Source organism: Grus americana, chromosome 2 (genome assembly GCF_028858705.1).
Source record: "Grus americana isolate bGruAme1 chromosome 2, bGruAme1.mat, whole genome shotgun sequence".
Taxonomy (NCBI): Eukaryota; Metazoa; Chordata; class Aves; order Gruiformes; family Gruidae; genus Grus; species Grus americana.
The window spans coordinates 131,368,462-131,389,795 of NC_072853.1; the positions used below are offsets into that span (position 1 = coordinate 131,368,462).

The following is a 21,334-nucleotide window of genomic DNA, read 5'->3' on the forward strand; positions in this document are numbered from 1 at the left end:
GTCTATTTTGGGCTTTGGGCTTTAATAAAAGTTTAAACATTTGCTGGATCCCATTGGGCTTCATGCGTAACCTTGGCATTTGAGGGCAGTATTGAGGATATGACATTACTAAAGTTTTCATATTAGTATGAGTGTGAACTGAAATACCATAATAAAAATATAACAATATTTCTTGCAACTTGAAAACAGCCCTGGACTTTGTATGTCTTTCCAGATGGGAAACTAAAAATGTACTCTATGTTTGCACATGTATACTCAGAGGTGGCTTTTAGTCTAATTTAAACATTCCAGAATAATGTGGCCTAAATATAACAACATGAATCATCCATCAGTTTCAAAGAAATATCTGACAATTTTTCATTATGAATCATTAGGGACAGGTACCAATACCTGTCACTGACTGATATAGGAGAGTCAAAAATTCCCGGTGATTGCTTGGTATGATGAATCAATTATAAAAATCTCCTGATATTATTTTGGGGCTTAGAGAAAATAAATTATCTTTAAATATTATGTACTGAACACCTATAGGAAGCAGAGTTGAAAAATTAAGTCAGAAAAAGTTCATATAAGATGCTGGAAGAGTTGGCAAAACACCAGCGTGCAAAACGAAGAGGCAAATACGTACTGTATTTTAAATAAAAGAATAACATTAAAACCAAAAGCCAAAACCAGCAGAATGCTTACCTGGCAGTATCAAACTGTGGAAGGGCCAGAGCTTGCCTAAAGGAAAATTTTGAGATTCAGAAGTATAAACTAGGTCCTCAGTTGATGCAAAAACCACACAGTTCCTTTGAAGTCAGTAAATTTATACAGGTTTACAGCAGCTGAGGATCAGGGCTAAATTTTAAAAGTAATCTTTGACTACACCAAAAATGTTACCTCTGATTTTTTAAAGCTAAAGGAGTACGAAATTCTATTTTAAGCTGCTTATGGGGCTTCTTTCCTTTCTGAACACTTATTTTGGAAAATTAAAATGGAGAGGAGAGGAGAGAATTTGAGCTGCCATGAAAAGGTGGCTATTTTGGTTTAAATCATTTCCAGTAGACTGAAAAACAAAGCTACAGGAATCCTGGCTGCTATGTTTCTATTTTACAAAAGCTTTCCTTTTTTTTTTTTTTTTTACAACATAATTGTAAGACCAAGCTTTCATGAATGAAAAATGTAATGTAATGAAGGTAACAATCCTAAATTAAAGTACTTTCACACTGATATTGTTACTAAATGAAGAATTTGATACTATCTTAAAATAAGATTTTTAAAACATTTTTCAAAATGGTAACGAGTTGGTTTCAGTGTGACTTTAATATATAAAATAGGAGAAAAAATAGCACATCCATGACTAGAAGAGGGAGGTTTTGCATAAATTAAATTCTATTCCTAAAAGACTGACAGTCGTTTAGTCAAATCTTTAAAAAAGTTAATCTTTAGCTGGTCAAATTCCACGTTCCCCCTGCCTCTGCAATACTAATGGGAAGCGATTCCAGTTATATCAAGTATTTTGCTGTTGCCTTTGTAACATAAGTCACTTAAAACGGGGTAAAGCATGTAAAGCAGAGTAACTCGGAGGTGCCCACGTTGCCAGAGAAATTGCAGCTGATCCTCAGAACATGAGCAAGAAGCTGTGAGTAAAGACTGCTCTGGTCCCTGGTGTGTGTGTGGGGGGGGGGGCCGGCAAGGTGGGCTACGCAGTAACTGTAGTACAAGCAGGACACAGAGCGCAGAGGACACGACCAACTACACTACGTCCCATGCAGTCTGGCTACAGAACGCATTTGGGAAGATTATTCATAGCATTTCATCTACTAAAATCTCAGATAAACATTACTGGCCAGCAATTTGCTAGTAAAAACTGCAAGCGGAGCAAAGTTTGCTGCGTAAGTGTTTCCAGGGTGGGAGACCCAGCGTGTCCCAGTTTTTTAAATTACCTCCTTGATAACTCTCCGAACATAAATAAGAGAAGTTGCACTAATGAACATCTGGAAGACAGTATATAACCCTCCCACCGCTGAAAAGTGTCACCGGCCATATCTGACAGAAGAAACAACAAATGCTGTGAGCCTTTCCTCAGACTGAACACAGCTTGTAGCAGTATTTCAAACATGCCTGTGATCTTAGAAGGAGCTCTACGGGGGTATTCGTTAGTCCTGGTTTGGATATGGTTGACATTATGTGAAAAGTAAGTGCTCTCCTGAGATTTCAGTGAAAGCCACGATGCCAGGGAAGCTGATCTCACAAGGCTTCCATCATCTCAGATGACAGAAGTCTCAGAAGATCAGTTAATTTTTGTCATTCTGAGCCAAAATCTCATCAGAAAAGTTCAGGAAATTTCAGGGGCATTAAATCCAAACACAAACCGTCACCTTCATTTGAATGCTAAATTTGAACTGCACCCCCCGTAAGCTTGAGGAGTTCAGAGTCTCCCCATTCTTTCACTACTCATGAAAAAATACTGTATTTCAACAATTATATTGACTTTACCAATATTAATAATTAATATTAACCTGAAGAAAATACATATAAATAAATTGTACTCAGACAGAAGTTGTGTTTTCTGGAAGTGGCAGCCAGAAATTCTTCTGTGCTTGTTTCAGCTCTTCCACTGACAAATTGTGTGGCCTCTAGTGAGTCACTTCACTTTTCTCTCTCAGTTCAACAGTCTAGAATTACTTATCTCACAGGAACGCTATCATAATTAATAAACTGCTTCGTTAGCTACTATCTAGTTTTTAGAAAACGCTTTTTAAGCCTGTCCATAAAGAAGAGATTTATTGCCATGAGATTTTTGCTTCCAGCTCTTGTGTCCTCAGTGGTTAAAATATGGAGGTGGTAAAGTGTGTCACAGCATCCCCTCCGCCCCAAAGCCCGTCACATGTCATGAGATGCGCTCGTACATCCCAAGCAAAAGCCGGGCTTAACGTGCAACGGCCTGAAGTGCAAAACAACTTCCATTATTCATGGCTCTTGCAAAAATCTTGGAAAGTGAAAGCTGTACATATTCCAAGCAAAAGACTGAAATATATCTATGCGAAGCAGAACTTCCCTGTAACGCAACCTTGTTTTTATTTTTATAATTTCCTTTTTCCCTGGCTTCACTACCAGAAGGACTTGCTTTTACTTGCATCAGCTCCGACTGACACACAACTTTACAAAACCAAAACTTTTTCTGGAAGGGATGGTTCAGCACCAAACAAGTCGCCCTCTCATATACAGATGCATCTGACTTCAGTTTCAAAACCTTACAACACCCAAAAGCCAGCAGTTCCTGCCTTGGGCTAGATGATAGCTACAGCAAGCAAATATTAAGATTGTATTTCAATTATTGCTATGGTTACAAAATCAGGGTGGACACTGGAGGGAAAAGGAGAAAGAGAAACAAATCTACAAAGACAGTAAATCCTCTGAGGAAAGAGAGGGTGGTGGAGAAACAGAGGGAGAGGGAAAGGGAGAGGGCTGGTGGGCGGGGGAGAAAGCGAGGTCATTTTAACACCCAGCTGAATAAAGGCAAACAAAATAATAAAAATCCAAGTTCTTCTAGGGAAATAGTGCTGATAAGATCACCGCAAGATAAAGTGACACAAAGAAAGAAAAATGCAAGGAATTGTTACAACTTGTGTCTGCAGCAGTCCACGCAGTTTGTACGCACTCGGGAGAAGCAAGATCAAATATTCAACACGTATTCGCAGCAGCTATGAGTAACTCAGCTGCCTTGCTTCTCTAATGCACTTACTGAGCCACTGACAGCTTAAGAAGAATTAGTTCCTACCCAGTCTCGTTCATAATTCCAGCATTTAGGCATGACGGGTACAAGGTCCTGTGTCAGTAAACAAAACAAAATATGATTAGCTTCACCTATCACGATAATACCTTAATCCACAGCAAGCCATACTGTCTGCAGGCAAAGCTACTGCCCGGGGAGGATTTTAAAGCGTAGATCAGGAGCACACTGAAAGGTTGGCTTTGGGGAGTTCAGAACATAAGTGCAAATGTAACAGGAGACACACAGAACAGTGAGTTTTGTCAACAGTTGCAGAAGCACCATGTTTTTTAACTATTTAACAGTCCCTTCCTTGAAAACATTTCTCAATTACCGATACAGGAAATTTTGTCACAAGTCTTTTTTTAAATGGGAAGGCTTCGCTCTGCACATTTTTTTTTTCTTATGCTGCTTTCATTGCTTTATTGTGCAGGACAAGATGAGCAGTTGCTGTTGAAAGCTCTGCAGAGATGCAACATTTTTCTCTCTGCTCAGTAGTCCAGAATCCGTATGAAGAAAAGCCTTCTGGCCCTGAAGCAATGCATGTTGCTCTACTAAAGCAACTCCTTTCCCAACCAGCTTGACAGGAAAACACGGACTTGAAACCGTTTATTGTATTTAAAAAGATATCTTCAGTCATGAAATGTTAAGTAGCTAAACCTAGAGCTTCAGTGGCTCTGATCCTGCCTGAAATCCGTATGGAAACCTCGCAGACCTGGTCCCAGAGCTGGTACCCAGCGGGATGTCCTTCCCAAGGCCACCAGCTGTCCCAGGATGCCGCTGCTGTTAGGGCAGCCCTCTTGTTTCCGCATCCAGTGGCTGCCGCAACGGCTGGGGCTGGGGGTAAGAGCTCACTCCAGCTGTTTCTCCCCTTGCACCAGCTGCACCATCACAGCTCACAGGCACGGAAACGCACCTCGATTTGTAAAACAAGAAGCAGCAGCAGACTCCATCCAAATGCAGACTCCAGTCTGCATCCGAGGAAAGGTGGCCACCTTTGCGACCGAGCCTCTCCCGCTTGGCTGATGTGCTGTGTTTCTGGGGCAAGCGAGCGATGCCTGTCTGACAGCCACACAAAATGCACCCAGGTCCCCGCAGCCAGTCCTGCCTTTCTGCTGGGATGGAGAGCTGAGAGACGCTTGGACTGGTATTTTCACCTGGACCCTTAACTCTCATTAAGTTAAATAAAAATTAGTGCTGATGACAACTGGCTAACCGCAATTTCTTTCACCTCTCCTCCTCCTCCGTCAAAGCTGTCCAACATTCTTAGGTAAGTGACGAGGTTCAGTTAGTATGGATATTTTACCATTAGAACTAGGAACATGCTCATTACTGATTTATTACTTTTCTTGTTATGTTTTCACTCTTACATCTGATAGACGCTTTCAAATTAGTTGTCTTATTATTACTGTTCAACCTAGTAATGCGTACAAGGCAAAACCAATAGCCCACCACCCTACATACTTCTGATATGGAAATAATTTCTTTTCTTTTTTAAAGAACCATACGGATTCTGTCACAAAAGCAGGCACAGCCAAGCCACACATATTACATTTTATTTAAATTTTATAAAACTACGTATCCAGCAAGGGGCAGACAGAGAGGGTAAAAGACAAAATTAACAGGTCAAATTGAAAACTGTATTTTTAAGTTCAATTATTTTCATTGCCTGCCTGCTTTTTATACCTCCTTTCAGAGCTCATAAATCCCTACATGTAAAGATCAATGCCTTGCAAAATTCAGATATAGAGGCATCAGGTCCACCAAAAAGACCTGCTGTCACGCAGCCTTCCAGCGGTTCAGTGCACACTATTTATCTTTCACTCCGGTAATCCACACGGTATTGCACTTCCCAGTTATAAAACCTTGAATACTCTGAAACTGCAAACCAAACTGTATGTAAGCAGTATATTAAGGCAAAGACACCGCCAACAATTCCAAGTTCATAATATTCTCAGCCTACTGAACCACATGTTAATATGCTACACGTGCTATTCTGCATATTTTTACCATGTACACTTAGAGCTCTATGTTTCCTCCACTTTCCAATGCAATATATTTTAATACAAAATCAATGTGTGTTTTTGGTGGGCAGTATAAAGGTTTTATCCACTCAGCTCTGAATCTAAGAAGAAAGCAGTATTGATTTAGATGTTCACTCATTCATTTACCAGGACAGTTTTAAAGCATTAGGTGATAACCTAATTGAGAGGCAGACCGTGAGGGAAACTGAGATTGTTGTGATAAATTAAATCAGTTCTGGGATGTCATTTACAATACTTTAATATTTGAAGGAACATTCTCCTGAAAAAATTAAACCAAGAAACGAGCATCTGGGGTGGCAGAGTGTGGCTTTCTATAAGGGCCAGGTAATACAACCTAATTAAAATACTTATTGATAAATAAATTGCTTATTATAGAAACATAACATTAATGCAACACATATATTGTATATCAGACAATGTATGTATTTCTCAGACTGGCTTCTATTTCCTCTACAAACTGATTACGAACCAATCGAGGGTGTGAATCTTTTGCCACCTATCTGCTTTCTCTAAAAACCCTGGCATCACACGGCATCCGTAATGATACCATTTCTTCATATTTATTTTACTGAAGCAAATTAAGTCACACGTGTCACCAAATAGTGTTACAACTGCTGCATACCAAATCATGCTTGCATTGCTCAGGTACATACTTTCATGAGGCCAGAAGGATTTGGTCTCACATCTGGGTCTCACATCTAGAGGAGCCTGCCCTGCATTCTCTCATGGAGGTACAAAGAAAATGCCGATCCATCTGCCATGGATTTGGACAGCTGATGAATCAGGCCCAAAGTCCCTCAAACTTCTCCAGTTACTGCAGTCATTAGCTGCAAGCAGCTTGGATGACTCTGCCTAGTGTTCAACACATATATTCTTCGCCGCGTGAGGCCAGCCAAAGAGAACATAAGCAGCGCTGGATGCACCAGCAGTAATAGCATTAGCAGAATCTGGGGAAATCTGAAATTCCTTCCTAATGCGGGATGCAATCCGGTAAGGTACTAAGCACCCTTGCTTTTGACTTTTAAAAAGAAGTCGCTACAGTATGCAAAGTCTTATGCTTTGAGCATGAAGCAAAGTGAAATAGTTAATAATAAGAACAAACATGCCTGTAATACAGATGATTCAGATTTAAAATTCATGAACTTACATGTAAGAAATAATTCTACTCTGAATATTTCCTACATTTTTTCCACTTCATGTTCGTGCAGAGTATTGTTAATAGATTCGTATTCCTCAAAGCAGTGGCTAAACAAACAGGCTTTTTACATTACATGTGTGCTCAAACAGAAATGAAGTATAAAAACTAGGATATAGAATATTTTAAAAACCCTTGCATTTGAAAAGAAGAAAGATCCTGCAGCTCTGAATTATGCCTCTTACTCTTAAGAGTTAACGTGCATAGATTTTTTCCACCTCTGGAAGAGTGGCAGAAGGCCCCTGAGAAGCAAAGGCACTGCTGGTTCACTATACTGGGTTTTGGAACCGATAGCAATTTCTGCCTGAAAGAACCGTGCCTTCATGCATTTTGGTTTAGGGACAAAACCTGCTTATCCAGATTAAAAAGTAATTTGTATTAATGTATAGTTTCAGCTATTAAAGCACAGAATTCTCACCATATGCACCAATAATTTAATCTTTTTCTTAAGTAGCCTCACATTTCCAGTAAAAAAAAGGCAGGGGGTGTGGGGGGAGAGTAAACTACAGAACCTTTAGTCCCCGAAACAGATGCCAGTTTTAGATTTATTCAGCCAAGGAGTATTTAGCTTGGCTCAGCTACGCTTGCGTTGTTGAAAAAACACTTGCCTATTCCAAAAAGTTTTTAACAAGCTCTGCTGCAGATGCCGTTGCCATTTGGCATGTCAGCGTCACTGTGTGGTACAGCAGAGAGAGAACTCTTGACCACAGGTTTTCCTTGGCTGGGGGAGCCAGCGTTTTTGGCTATCGCTCTTCTTCTGGCCAACTGGCTGCATGTTTACTGAGTGTGGTTTTAGACGGGGTGTTAACAGAGGTTGGGTTAACAGCCTAACCCAGACCAACAGCGAGGCGAAGGCATGACCTATCCAATCTAAGAAAACAGAGATAGAATAAGCTCGTATATGTTGTTGCTCTTAACCCAGAGTCTCCTGCATACCCCATACCTATAGACAAGAAGATACTTTTCTTTGCCTCAGGATAGATGACAACAACTTTAAGAGCTGTACCAGTCATGCAAAGTAGAAATATATAAAAACATGTGGTTGCTTAATCTTTGTCGGCTTGATTTCATTCTCTCACTTACGACAATTTTACCTTGGCGAAATGCCATTGAAAGAAGTTCAGTGAAGTTACTCCTGTTTTCCACTACGATGAGATATCTTGAGAGGATAAAAGCCTTACAGAGTTAGACTGCAAACTTCTGTCCTCGTATTTGCACTAGCCAGCAAATGGCAGTTCTGAAACTGAAAAAGCCTAAGTGTTTCTACACTAATGAACTCAGTTCCAGGGATATTAGTGCCGAATACCTCCATGAGAGTGCATATAAAGCGGGGGAAAACTTACAAATGCCCATTTGTAGTTTAGTTTACCTACATTAATCCTGTACCATCACATATGTCTGAGAAGCCTTGACCTTGTAAGGCAGACAACAACTTTAAAAAACACTATGACATTTGACTCTCATAAATCAATTATTTTTGTCCAAATTCTGACTCTTCTTTTTGATGGCAACACCTTTGTTGGACTCAAGCAAAAGAAAATATCCCAGTTTTATATACATTTTTCAGTCTGCTTTTCTAACACTGCTGTTGCCCTGACACACCATGTGCCTATCTGGAAAAAACAAAGACTGTGTACACTCCCTCCACATCAGACACTTTTTATTTCACTCTTTATTAACTGATACTTTTCTTTAAGACAAGTTGTGGAGCACAGATACCATCAGAGAACCAGCCAGACCATTTGCTTGAATTCTACTAATCTGCACCAAAAATCCTATTTAACCCAGTATGGATGAGATAGCCCACCCTTCACTCCAGTTCCCTCTCACCGAGAGTTCAGCTAGGACCAGGAACATCCTGAAAGTTCATAGACACAAAGGCAATTTACTGCAGCATATTAAAAAAGAGTATAACATATGACTAAGAATGAAGTAAGCAATGTCTGGCTACATCCCCCACTGTCTGGGTAACCAGTATGCAAGAGCAATATAAGAAAAGAAAATTTTTTTTAAAATTTTCTCTTTTTACCATTTTGGCTTCTGAATGCATTGGGGGGACTTGAGGTGAAGCGCACGGATTACTGAGGTTCGGCCCCTGCATCCCCATGATGTTGGAGTTCATTGACATTTGTCGCTCCATCTTTAAAAGGAAAAGCAAGAAAAAAAAAAGGTTTGAAAGTGTCTGGAGACATTTGCAAGAATTTATGTTTGGTTTCTATTTAAATGGACTCAGCTTTATTTCTTCAAGTCATGACTGGAAAAATAACAATCTGTGTCGTGAATTGCATGTGTGTATGCACGCAGGCGTGTGTTTCATCAGAATCGGCCCTGAAAACTCACAGCCAATTATAAAGAAAAGGGTTCTTTACTAAACAAATGTAGCAGCCACCCAGATTTGCGCTTTTTTGTAATGATTTTCTCCCTTTCAGTATAACAACACTCGGAGTTAAGTGGTTTTAAAAGCATCACTGTATAAAGTTGTGGCTTCCCCTGTCAGTGCAGCCCAACTTAGCTTGTTAAAAACATAAATAAAAATCTACAATCTTGACTATATGAAAAACCAGTTGGCTCTTTTTCCTTCACTCAGACTGCTCAGCTGAGAAGAGTTTTCCATATGTCTTGTAAGGAAAGCTTTCATGTACTGCTGAGATAGCGAAAAAGAAAGCAGAACTCCTCCTGGCTATTCAGAGCCCTTTCTGCAAGCTAATCTCCCTAGGCTGGGAGGGAGGGATACAATTTGCAAACAAAACCTAATGGCAGTAAGGCCTGGATAAAATAATTTCCCAGAGCGTCTTCCCCGAAAAGAGGCAAGCCATATTACACCGCTAGTCACTGGTAGGGTGGTACGTAGGGTCACGGTGCTGCTCTCAACCAGAGCTGAGCATCCTGCCTTGCTTTGGGCCAGCCCCCTGAATCTTTGGCTCATACAAGAAAGAAGCTTTTGGATCCTCCTGAGCAGGGGAGCTGTTCTGTGTGCCCTGTGGTGAGGTGTTGATTCATGGAGGGTGCTCCATGATCCCAGCAAGAATGGGTGCTGGGCCTGAGGGAGAGGGCGATATCCCACTGCCCGCTGGTGGGGAGAAGCTGCCTCTGCCAGAGCCCCTCACCCTCTCCATGGGGCAGGAGCAGCTCCCACTGCCATCTTCTCTGCAGTCCATCCAGGAGGGCTGCGGGGCAGGAGCTGCAGCCGGGGCAGCCAGCGCTGATAGGGTCTGTCTTGCCTCCATGCTCACGTCTCCGGGGCTCTCAGCCGGAGCACACCTGCTTGTCTGCGAGCAGAGCTGCCCAAAGGGCTCCCCGGCAGCAACCCGAAGCCCCTGAGCTTACGCTCAGCTGGATGTTTGCTCCATTTCAGGTTCCTTAGGACTCACGCCAGAAAAAACTGCCCACAGTGACATGTCTTTTTTTTTTTTTTTTTGTGTTGAACTTCCTGGTCGATATTGCAGGAGAGACTTATTGACAAGTTACTAATTAATAACTTGCTAATGACTGCTCAAATAGCAGCCAAACCTGCATTTTTGTAGCCCTGTGGAATGTCCCCCTTGCTCCAGAACAAGCAGTGCTTTCCTCCCTCCCATGATCGATTGCTCTCAGGTTGTCTTCCAAACTGAACACCATGGAATGAAACAGAAACTTCGCCTTTCCCAATCTCCTCTTCCCCATGCCATCCTTACTCATCTCCACCTCTAATCTGGCCAAATGTCTTATATTGAAAGGGTTGTTAAAATCATTTAAATTTGAAGCTACAATTGCAAAGCACCCCTTTGTCTCCCAGAAGATGGGAAATATTCCCATCTCTGCAGAAATGAGCAGCGATCATGACCAAATTCGAATTATGTGCAAGTTACCAGGCCGGAAAAGTAAGTCACAGTTCATTCTTGTTAGCTGGTTATCTCCCAGAAACAAGAAGATTACTTAGAGTTCACTGGGATAACTTATGTACATGGCTTTTCCAGTTTTGTCTGACTTTAGAAAAATCTTTTTGTTCCAGCAGAGACACACTCATCTCACCTACATGACCAAGTGTGAGAACCAGAAATTTTAGTCTCATGTAAACCATTTCTAATCACTCTCACACTAATTAACATGCCATTAACTGCACCAGAAATACACTTGTGTAAGATGAAGCAGTGAAAAACGTCCAGCTTCCTTAACTCATTACACTTTCATTTTTTAGAAAATCCAGCAGACTTTCACCTCTGCATAGGCTGAATCGAGCAAAAAAACCACAACCTTCCTCCCACCCAGAAAAACCCCAAACCAAAAAAACTTACAGGCATGAGTACAGCAGAAGACCCAGGCATGGTAGGGTTGGGCAGGGTGCCAGGCATAGAGGCAGGCATAGGCTGTCTTTGTCGGTTGTGTAGGTGCAGTAGTGAAGACAGAGAACCTGGGACAGGCCTAGGAGAAAAGGAAAGAAAGCTGTCATGGGCTACGGAGACCAAAACAAGCCTTACCGTGCCAGCCACTGCTAGGCACAGGCAACTCTAGACAAGTAGGCGCAGATAAACCAATCCAGCGTTTGTCCTCTCCTGCATAAATCGGTAGAACAGAAAAGTTTTCAAGAAACGGATGAATCACCTTCCCTCTACTATTTATCAGTTAAAGCACCAGTATAGTTCATCTAGCAGAACATGAATGCAAACGTAACAGCCGGTCTCAGTCTATGCACCTCTGCATCTTACAGTGGCCAGCAAAAGATTTCTACAGACAAAGCAGGAAAATTTCCTGGCATGCCACATCAGAGCATTGCTGTAAATTCAGCCCTCAGGAACAAAAGTATCTGGATGATAGTTTTGCAGACTATGACAGAAAATTAAACACTCTTAAATTAATTTTGAAATTTTACCACCTGTAAATAAACTACTCTAAAATGAGTATTTCATCTGGTTCTTGACATTCTCTCCTGTGAAGCTACCAAGCCTTTGTTCCAAAGTGAGGTTCCCGATTTTACCAGTTAGCATGTCACCAGGGCACAGAAAATGGGGGAAAAAAAGAAAGAAAATTAGCAAAATTACATTCAGATTAAGTAGCCTGTAAAGGCAAAAAGTACAGACTATAAAAAAGCAGAGTGAGTTATTTTGGCAAAAGGAGTTCAAAAGATTTAGAAGGATTTTTCTAAGTACAGCACAGGGAAAAGAGAGCATGTGAGAAAGCAGGCCCACTCACAAAGAAGAAGAATCATAAAATTAATGGATTAAACAAAGCTGGGACTACTCTTTGAAAATAGCTTTTAAGAATGTGGTCTTGGGAGTTAGTGAAATTAATCAGCTTTTCTTCTTTTTTTTTGTTTTTTTTGTTTTTTTTTTAGTTTTGGAGAAGGTATGAGTTGCTTCAAGTTTGGGGTAAATAGAACTTGTTACCTTTTCAAAAAGCATGAAAATAAGAAAGCTTTCACATGCAGTGCCTCGACAAACATAGCTAGTACCAGCGAGTATGTTAAATTCTCACAGAATAGGATGCTCTGCAGTATAGTACGTGGTTTACACTGTTTATTGGGAAGGAGAGATACTCCTAAAGGCATGAGAAGGACCGGAGAGAAGGGGGCATAGTCCTGGAGCTTGAAGAGCCTCTGCAGGGGGAAGCATGGAAAGACTCTAAAGACATTTGGAGCCTTTAAACACCAGGGCTGATTTTCAGCCTTGGCAGAAGCATCCTTTGCTTCAGTGACGAATCCACAGTTAGCCATGAAAGCCTCAAAAATGGGCTGGGCTGGTTAGGGAAGCACAGTCACAACCTCAGAGCTGCGAGGGGGAAGACAGTCACTTCTCCCACATGGTCTGAACCATGTCACACCAAGTGATGGGGCTTTACTTCTTGCCCCTCCGATTGTAAGTGATACTGGCAATCACAAATACCTACAACCCTCCTCTAACTTTAGGTGTCACTTCCATTTATCTAACAACAGGTGAAGAGGCCAAAGGCCATGAGCAATGGGATTCACAGACATCCCATATGGGGGACACCACATCCAGGCTCCCAAAACGGAGATGCCTGTCTCATGGCAACACCAGCTTCTTCTGACCTACAAGTCTCATCCTCTTCTGCCCAGACTTCAAACCACCTCATCCCCTCTTCCCTAAAACTCCCTAGTATTTCCCATTCTTGGACTTTCAGTCCTTCAGCCCTCCTCTCTTCAAGCCCGTTCCCCCACCGAAACATTTCTGTCCCAACAAATGCAACCTCCAAGTCCTTTCCCTGCCTGCTTCCTCGTACCCCCACACTCCTGCTCTTCCCATCCCTCTGCCCTCAGCTGCCCTCTCTTCAGCAGCTGCACATGGCTGAACCCATCCTTTTGTCTTGGTTCTCCATGGACAGAAAAAGCCTGTGTTTTGAAGGATGTTTTAAAAATCCTCCCAGACACATACAGTACTTATTCAGAAGGGGGGGACAGGACGGCACAAAACCAAAACCACAACAAATGTATCTCAGATACAGACAAGAAGCTCTTCCTATGCTTCCCCGGTTATCTGCTGATGGAGGAATATGATGTACTTTATATCTTCATACCCCCCCAAAAGAAACTCAAGACAATGTCTCCCAAAGACGCGGTGTAACCCTGTGAGAGGGTGCAAGAAGCGCTGTGAGGGAGCATGAAGCAGCTTCTGGGATAGGGGACTCTACAGCCAGCTCAGCGCAAGGCTAAGCCTGGGGAGCTGTGCAGGTGGTATAAGTGGATGTAGTGCAGGAAAAACGAGCTCAGAAAATATACTTGAGGTACGCAACCCCTGACCCATCCTGCTCTCCACTTAAAACACAGCTGCTCCATGTACCAGCACTCATTCACACAGGAGGACTGACGAATCGTTAGGACAGGGTCAAAACAGCATGAAAAGCAGATTGAGTGATCCTTTGAAAAGAAAATGTGAGGAGATACCAGGCTGAATGTGAGGAGGAGAATGATCTCAGTTTCGCTTCCAGATGCTATGGTGACCCCCACAAACAGAGTCCACTTCCCACCAGCCCATCCTCACCACAACCACAGCCCCACAGAGCAGCAGACAACAAGCTCTAGCAAGTCTTCTCTATCTCATACTTTAAAGTCCGTGTGACACCCATCAGACAGAGGGGCTGAGACCCCCACACTGGGGGGCTGAGGAGCAGAACAGTGTGCTGGAGCCCCTGCCAGGGATGCACCTTGGGTTTCCTCCCTGGAGAGCGGGCAGGGAGGAATGGGCAGGAAAGGAAAAGGTGCTGGTGCACTCTCACGCCTGTCCTGGGACAAGACTGAGGTGTGTGCCCACCCGCCCGCCGGAATTCGGGAGCCCTCTGGGTCCACCAGCTTAGACACAGCCTACACGAACTGTGCTGGCTAACAGGAGCAATGGATTCCATAAAAAGATCACTTGAGTTTTCAGTGGGACCAAAGTTAAACAAGTACCATGACAACAACCCCCCTTCCCTTATTCATTCTGAGACTGTCCCACATACAGACCCTTTGTCCAATTCACCAGTTTCATAATAAGCTTAGGTGTTAGGCTGTTTGACAGAAACTTATTTTGGCCTGACCTATGCAATTTGTGCAAGTGATTCTCAAGGGACTGCATGGTTTGAGTTTTGCTTATATGTTCCAGAGCCAAAAAAATTTCCAAAATTGCTTTAATGAGTTTGGGAATATGGGACCTGGGCAAAAGGGAATTATTGGTATTTATTAAAATGGCAAAGAAGCTTCCTTGCTGTCCCCAGTTTCACCTTTAATGCTGCTTTGCTTTGGGGGTCTGCATATGCTACGCTTAGCTAGAGGGAAAAAAAAGCCTCAGTACTTCAGGTATTTTTTCTTGTTACACTCCTGCTAGTCTGTTCCCAAGTGTGTTTTTGCAAAGAGGTCAGAGAAATCTTGTGCTTCAAGGTTGACCCTCTTTGTTGAAAAGTCTGCACTGCTCCTGCCACCAATAAAAGTGCTACATAACGCACACCAGATTCCGCTCCCCACTGGGGAAGCTGACATTGGCCAGTACTCATGGATACTTGTATTGCTTCCACATTGAATACAGGTCATCGATTAGCACGTGCTCGTGTGCATTCACTCGCACACAGCTCAGGGAACGTTAATGGCACAGAACTGTACAGGCTGAGATACTCAATTTGTCTAAGACATTTCTTCTCCTTCCAAGGACAACAAAATCTCTTTTGTTGTTGCTTTCTATCCTGCAGCAAAGAAAGTCAGTGAGAGTTTATAATTGTTATTTTTAATGTTGGACACGTCGACTCTGCTCCTCTCTTTGTAAATGCTGAGGAGGTGCTGCCTGCAGCCTGTCAATATTGCTGACTGAGGGGTTTTAATTCCTTGGCACCTGTGTCACTGAATAAATAGGGTTGTTGGGCAAACAGCCCACAAATAAAGGACAGATAAGATAGAGAACTGGCAAGTGCACAACCTCCCTGAAAATCTGGCCATCTGTGGGGTTTTTCCCAAATTTAAGAATTTTCATTGTGTTCCAGCAGGAGCCTGCTGTTGGACACAATGGGGTCTCAGTCAGCATTTGTACACTGTCTTTTTGGGTGCACATGGCCTGGATGGATAGCGTTACGGTGGCTTAGTAAAATACCACGTGTTAGCCAAGCTGCTGTAACTGACCATGTTGGCTCCCCTCCCTCTGCACGGTCGTGCTAATGCCGTGAGTCATCCTTACTAACATTTAAACAGATGGGTGGTACCCCGCTAAGCCATGGTGACTCGATCATGTTCCATCATAAGACTCTACCCAACGATTAAAGATAACTCCAGTAATGTAATCAAATAACTATGATATATTCGCTATGTGCCTTCTTGATTAATACCAAATATTCTGTCTGCTATGACGCAACACCTATCTGACCCAGTTTTCTAGATTGTCTGATGACTAAACACTACATCTGTCTATTAAAAGACTAGACTTCCCTTAACTTGTAGTCTTCAAGGACAGTTTCTGCAGATGACAATTTGCAGCTGCAGCCTCATGAGATTAGGTTCATTCTGACCTAGGCCATTCAGGGCTACGTGCAGAAGGACTGGTGCTATTTAAAGCATCACTGCAGTTATGTTTTCTATTACGGTAAAGCACTCTGGGTCGGTGGGTCTTACTATGACCTCTCTCCTGCTCCTTACTCTCCTGCATGTAGCATTCATGCAAGGTCAGCATGAATACCTACACCACAACCCAGTTTGTTCTACTTTAGTTAGCTCTGGTGTGGAAAAAGTAAGGCCGTAAGTATATGGAGTTGCACTGGAGCAAAGGAACTCACCTCTTGACTTTCTATGGCCTCCAGACCCAGCCAGCTCACACAGGAGCAGCCCACGGGTGGCTGGTTGTGCTGCGGCAGTTTGCCATGTTGGGTCAGCACTGCCACAGGGATTTCTGCTCCAGTTACACAACACAGACTTGCCCAGACTTTTTCATCATTTTTATATACATGTATGTGTGTGTGTGTATATATATATGTACCTACATATATTTATTACAACAGTGTCTAGAAGCCCTGGTTTAAAAACTGCAGGTGAGATCCTTCCCCAAAAAGCTTATAGACCAAGGATAAAATCAGGGAGAGCACGTGGAAGTAATAGGGAGACACGGGTAAATAAGGCAGCAATGATACCCTTATGATCAATGTAATGAGGAGCAACCACTGCCCACCAGCAGCCTGGATCTTTTCAAGGTATGTCAGTAAGTGCACACAGTTTGGGTGGCTTTCAGGCTGAGGCACCCAAGTAGCCTACCATGCCGAGAATGAGCACAGTTGGCTATGGCCACCCTCTGAATGTCTCATGGACAATCAGGTATTGTTGCAATTAAACTTTTCATTGCTAAAAAGTAAGTTCACTGGAGCATGTGGTTCTACGGATCAGCTGCAAACCACCTCCACAGCAGCTACTGAGGCCAGAGCACCTGACCCAAGTGCTGTCCTTGGCCTTCAATATTTGAAAAATTCAGTCAGAGGGCAAAGACGTGGAGGGGATGTTTTAACCTGAAAAAAGTGTACTGACTGGAGGGGTTGCCTCACTTACTGCTGGTCTGCTGCTGTTTGATCCACAGCGCCATTATTTAAGCCTATCAACCCAACTACAGCTTTCCTCATTTGTGGCCCGTTATTTGAGGTGCTCCCTCCCCCAAAGGAGGAGGGCAGTTCTGTTTCAATTTATTCATTGATCATTCAAAGGAGGAAAGAAAAAACAAACACAAAGGAAAGCAACAACAAAGCACCAGACAAGTACTTGGAATACCTCGCATAGTTGCAGGGACCTCACCTGACCTGCCATACCCCATGTTTAACGATGTTTTAATCACAGCATCACCAGAGAGCCAAGCTTTCCAAGAAGTGGGAGGTTTGTGTCACCAGGTTTTTCAGAGAGCCAAACCATATTCAGGGGAAAAGAAAACTGGCACCTAAAATTAATGGCTTCCCGCCAACCTAGTAAAGATCCTTGTTTGTATTTCTCAGACAATTCAGACATCTGCATGATGTGGGTAGATTATTATTATCAGTAGCAGACATTTATACTGTGGTGGTGCCCAAAGGTCCCAGTCGGGACCGGGACCCCATTGAGCCTGGCACTGTACAAACACAGATAAGAGACAATTCTTACACAGTGTGTTTACAATCTAGAGACGCAAAACAGATGAAAAGTAGAAGACGGAGATAGAACACACAAGCAAATACATATCCTAAAGAATTGGAGACAGTTTAGTGGCACTCCTCTGGCTGCAATTTTGTTTCTTTGTATGTTTTTTATTTAACTTGTATGCTCAGAAATGACAGGACTGAGGAAGTTTGCAAGAGGAAGGGAGTAACTAAGATTGAGACACAGGAAGGGCAATACTCCAGAGAAAGAAAATTGTGGCTCATAACTTAGAGGATTTGAGGAGCATCCAGACAAAGCTATGCTTTCTGTAGAGAGTTTTAAACAGAGCGTGCATATATTTTCACATATGTGTTACCTTAAGGTATTTTCCCAGTGCTGGCAAGAAGAGATTTCAGGCTGGGAAAGAGAAACTAGCTGATGGGAAAGAGAAACTAGCTGATGGTAAAGACACTGGCAAAGTGAAAGTGATGCTTGACACTGTAATGAGAAACTGGAGGACTGAGATAAGATAAGGCTAAGCTGTGGAAAGTCTTAAAGACAAGAAGCTTGATTCGGAAGTGAAGGGAAAGCCCATGTAAGTGTTTGAGGAGAGCTGGCACAATTAAGATAACAAGCTATACGTTGGCACAGATGTAGACGGAATTCAGCAACAAGCATCACAAAAGGAGCAAGATGCAGCATACAGATACGAAATGATATGGACAAAGTCAAAAGCAAGTAAAGGTATGTTACGTCTCAATTCACATATCTCTTGATGTCACGTGAGAAGCTGTTCCCTGGGAACAAAGCAACTCCATCAGCAATGCATTCTTGCTTGCTTGCTTTAATTCACAGGAACAGAACATCTAACTGAAGGGAAAGAATAAACCAAAAGAAAAGAAAAAAAAAAAGAAAAAAGGATAGGGTATCTATATATGTTCAGTAAAATACTAGAAACTTGTGGAAAAATGCCTCCAAAATTTGTTAAGAATTCTTTACTTTTCACTTGAGCTTGTAGGAGAAAAGCCCCACAAATCAGCAGCCCCACTGCTGTAATGTATTTAGCGGGCCAAACTCCATTGAAAGATTTAGTCAATGATAAATCTTGCCTTTAGAAACTCCAATTGTGCTAATGCCACCTATATTTCCTGAACACATGTTTAAGGAACCTCTGCAAATTCAGCCTAAGTACAAGGACCAGCAGGTCCTTGGAAGCCTCACAGAACCCATTAACATTTGCCTCTTGGCTCTTACAGGTCTTAGAAACTGCTGGTTTCAATCTTCCCTTCCCTCTAAATATTTCACTGGGTCTTATTGCCTGACCCATTACAAGAAAAATAAGAAAAGCTAGAATGGTTTCTTAGACTATAACCTCCTTGGAGAAGTTTATGTTCTGCACAGTGTTATGCACACAGCTGGAACTCACAAATGATACGTGGAGGATAATGGCATAGTTAAAGCAAAACAAGGAAACACTGCAAAAGGCAGGTTCAAGGGATTATAAAGAACTAGCTCGTATAAAAACACATTCTTGTAATAAAATAAAAAAGTGGGACAAAACCAAAAAACTGCAGCATAAACATGATTTGATCATAAAAGCAAGCAACAATGTCAAACTGATTCCACTGTTGTGATGGTCTCCCAGCTCAGACAGGACCAAGCCTAATTCTTCAGGAAAACAAATGGTTTTGCATCACCACAAAGAAAGGTGTATCAGTTTCCATTGAAGAAAAAAGGTAGCAATAATACACAAGTGTACCAAGTGGCAGCTGACTTAAAACCAGGAATAATAACAGCAATAAAGCTCACACAAACACTTTCTAACATGTCCATTCTTTTTAAGGGTCGGGCTTAAGACTCCAGCCTGGCAAGCAAATTCAAGAAAATTTGAAAATTTAAGGCTCATTGAAGAAAAATGTCAACAGGTTAAACAGCTGGAAAGAAACCTAACCCCAGTATCCAGACAAAAGTGACAACTGAACACCAAGTAACAATTCTGCCAGGTTTGTGCTACCTAAAGGTGCTGGAGCCTTCATTTGCTCAAGCGACTCCATTCACAAACAAGTTACAGAAGTGCAAATGGTTTCATTTGACCTTCATAACTTTGCATCTGAAAAGAACAGTAGGTTGCAAAAAGGATGGAGAAAAAGCTCCTTTTACTCTTAAAGGGCTGAGAGGGTATGTGGAGAGCTGTCTGGGAGTACTCACTACCAACAGATCCCTATACTGGAAATGCGGTAAAACAAATTTCTCAAAATTCTCTATTTACCCTTATTATTTGGACCAGTGCAATTTAATAGAAATACTAAGATAAAAGAGCTTTGTAAACTCTGCTTTATAATAAAATGAAAGAAAAAAAAAGAATCTTTTTGAAGTGATTTATTTTTCCTTTTTTTTTTGTTCATTTTTTTTTAACTTCCCAAACAAAGCAGAAGTTTGTCTCTGAAAATAAGACGGTGAATTACAGCAAAGTCATGAAAACAAAGAACCAACAGTTTCTCCAGTGCAGGCTTGTTACCATGAGCTAATAATTCCAGACTTTAAGCAAGCTGAGCCTCTTTTTTAATAACTGCATGCCTCTAGGCAAAGTATTTCTACTAAAAATTATTGAGGCATGGAACAAGGCAAGGTGTGTGAGCTAATGTTGGATTGTTCAGTTACTAAACCAACTCCTATAGCAATGAGCCTGCTCTGAACTGACAGATTATTTCTCTGTATACACTTGTATAAACACACTGCTTAAGGTCGAAATCTGTGTAAGCTTTCTTTTCAATTAAAATGTCAAAGATGACAGCACATGTTTTCACTGTCCTCCACAGGATGATGGATGCCGCGGCAGCAGTTTCACGCCCCTGCGTTTCAGAGATGTTTGCCTGCCTGGGTGTCTAAGAAAGATGTACTTGCTGATCTTCTCACGCGCCTGCAGGCACACAAGACTGCTATGGAGACCTTACGCTTTGGATGGCTTAACATCTCTTGACTTTTTCTTCCTCAACGTCGCCCTATGTGCCCTTACATCCAATGTTGTAAAAGCTAGAGTGGGAAGATTGTTGCGCCTGAAGATGTTGGGAGAAGAGTCCTGAATTAAAACACCAAATTGCTGCTTAAGTGACAGGCCTTAAATCCCAGACTAGTTTCTGGTCATGGCCAATTCACTTCAGGCACCTAACTTAGGTCCCCACAGGAACACAGTTGCTGTGGGTAGTCAGCAGAAAGAATCTGAATCTTCACATTTCTTCAGCTCCGTATCCATGAAAATGAATAGAAGTCTATCCATCAGCTTCTCATACATTTTTGTCAGTCTAGAGCTTGTACAAAGCCAAAGTCAGTGGCTCCAAATGCTGCTGGGTCTCAAGATGATGTGGCAATACAACTCATAGACCTGGAGCATCGATTTGGTCACAATTTTGCTAGAAAAAGACTGACTAATGAAAACAGTCTCCGTGAGAGAAAAACACAGTCTCGCTAATGCTGACAAGACATCACTGTGCTGTATGCACTATGGAGAGCAGAGTTTGCCCACAGTCACTAGTGAGGAAAACAAGTAGGTATATACATGTGAGAAGATTTATTTACTGAGATTCATATTCTACTCTCAACACCAAAAATACTATAAAAGTAACACATACCATAGAAATCTTTAAGAAAGGCATTATATAAAAAAATACAAACAATTCTTAAACAAAATAGCGAAGAAGTAAAATAGAAAATTAGAAGCTTGGAAAACTCTCAGATGACATATGATGTCAGTGGCAGACCAAAATCCAGCTCTTAATCCCATCCTTTATCAAGAATAC

General features: G+C 42.0%; 1 protein-coding gene across 10 annotated transcripts in view; it reads right to left on the reverse strand.

Moving 5' to 3' along the window:
- The window catches only part of CREB5 (cAMP responsive element binding protein 5), a 261,478-nt gene that overhangs the window by 62,735 nt on the left and 177,409 nt on the right, over nt 1-21,334 (reverse strand). For all 10 annotated transcript variants that reach the window (XM_054817764.1, XM_054817767.1, XM_054817766.1 and 7 more), the window contains 2 exons: nt 11,272-11,398; nt 9,027-9,137 (listed from right to left, as the gene is read on the reverse strand). In XM_054817764.1, coding sequence (XP_054673739.1) covers nt 9,027-9,137; nt 11,272-11,398 — 238 coding nt within the window. The remainder of the gene's footprint in view (nt 1-9,026; nt 9,138-11,271; nt 11,399-21,334) is intronic.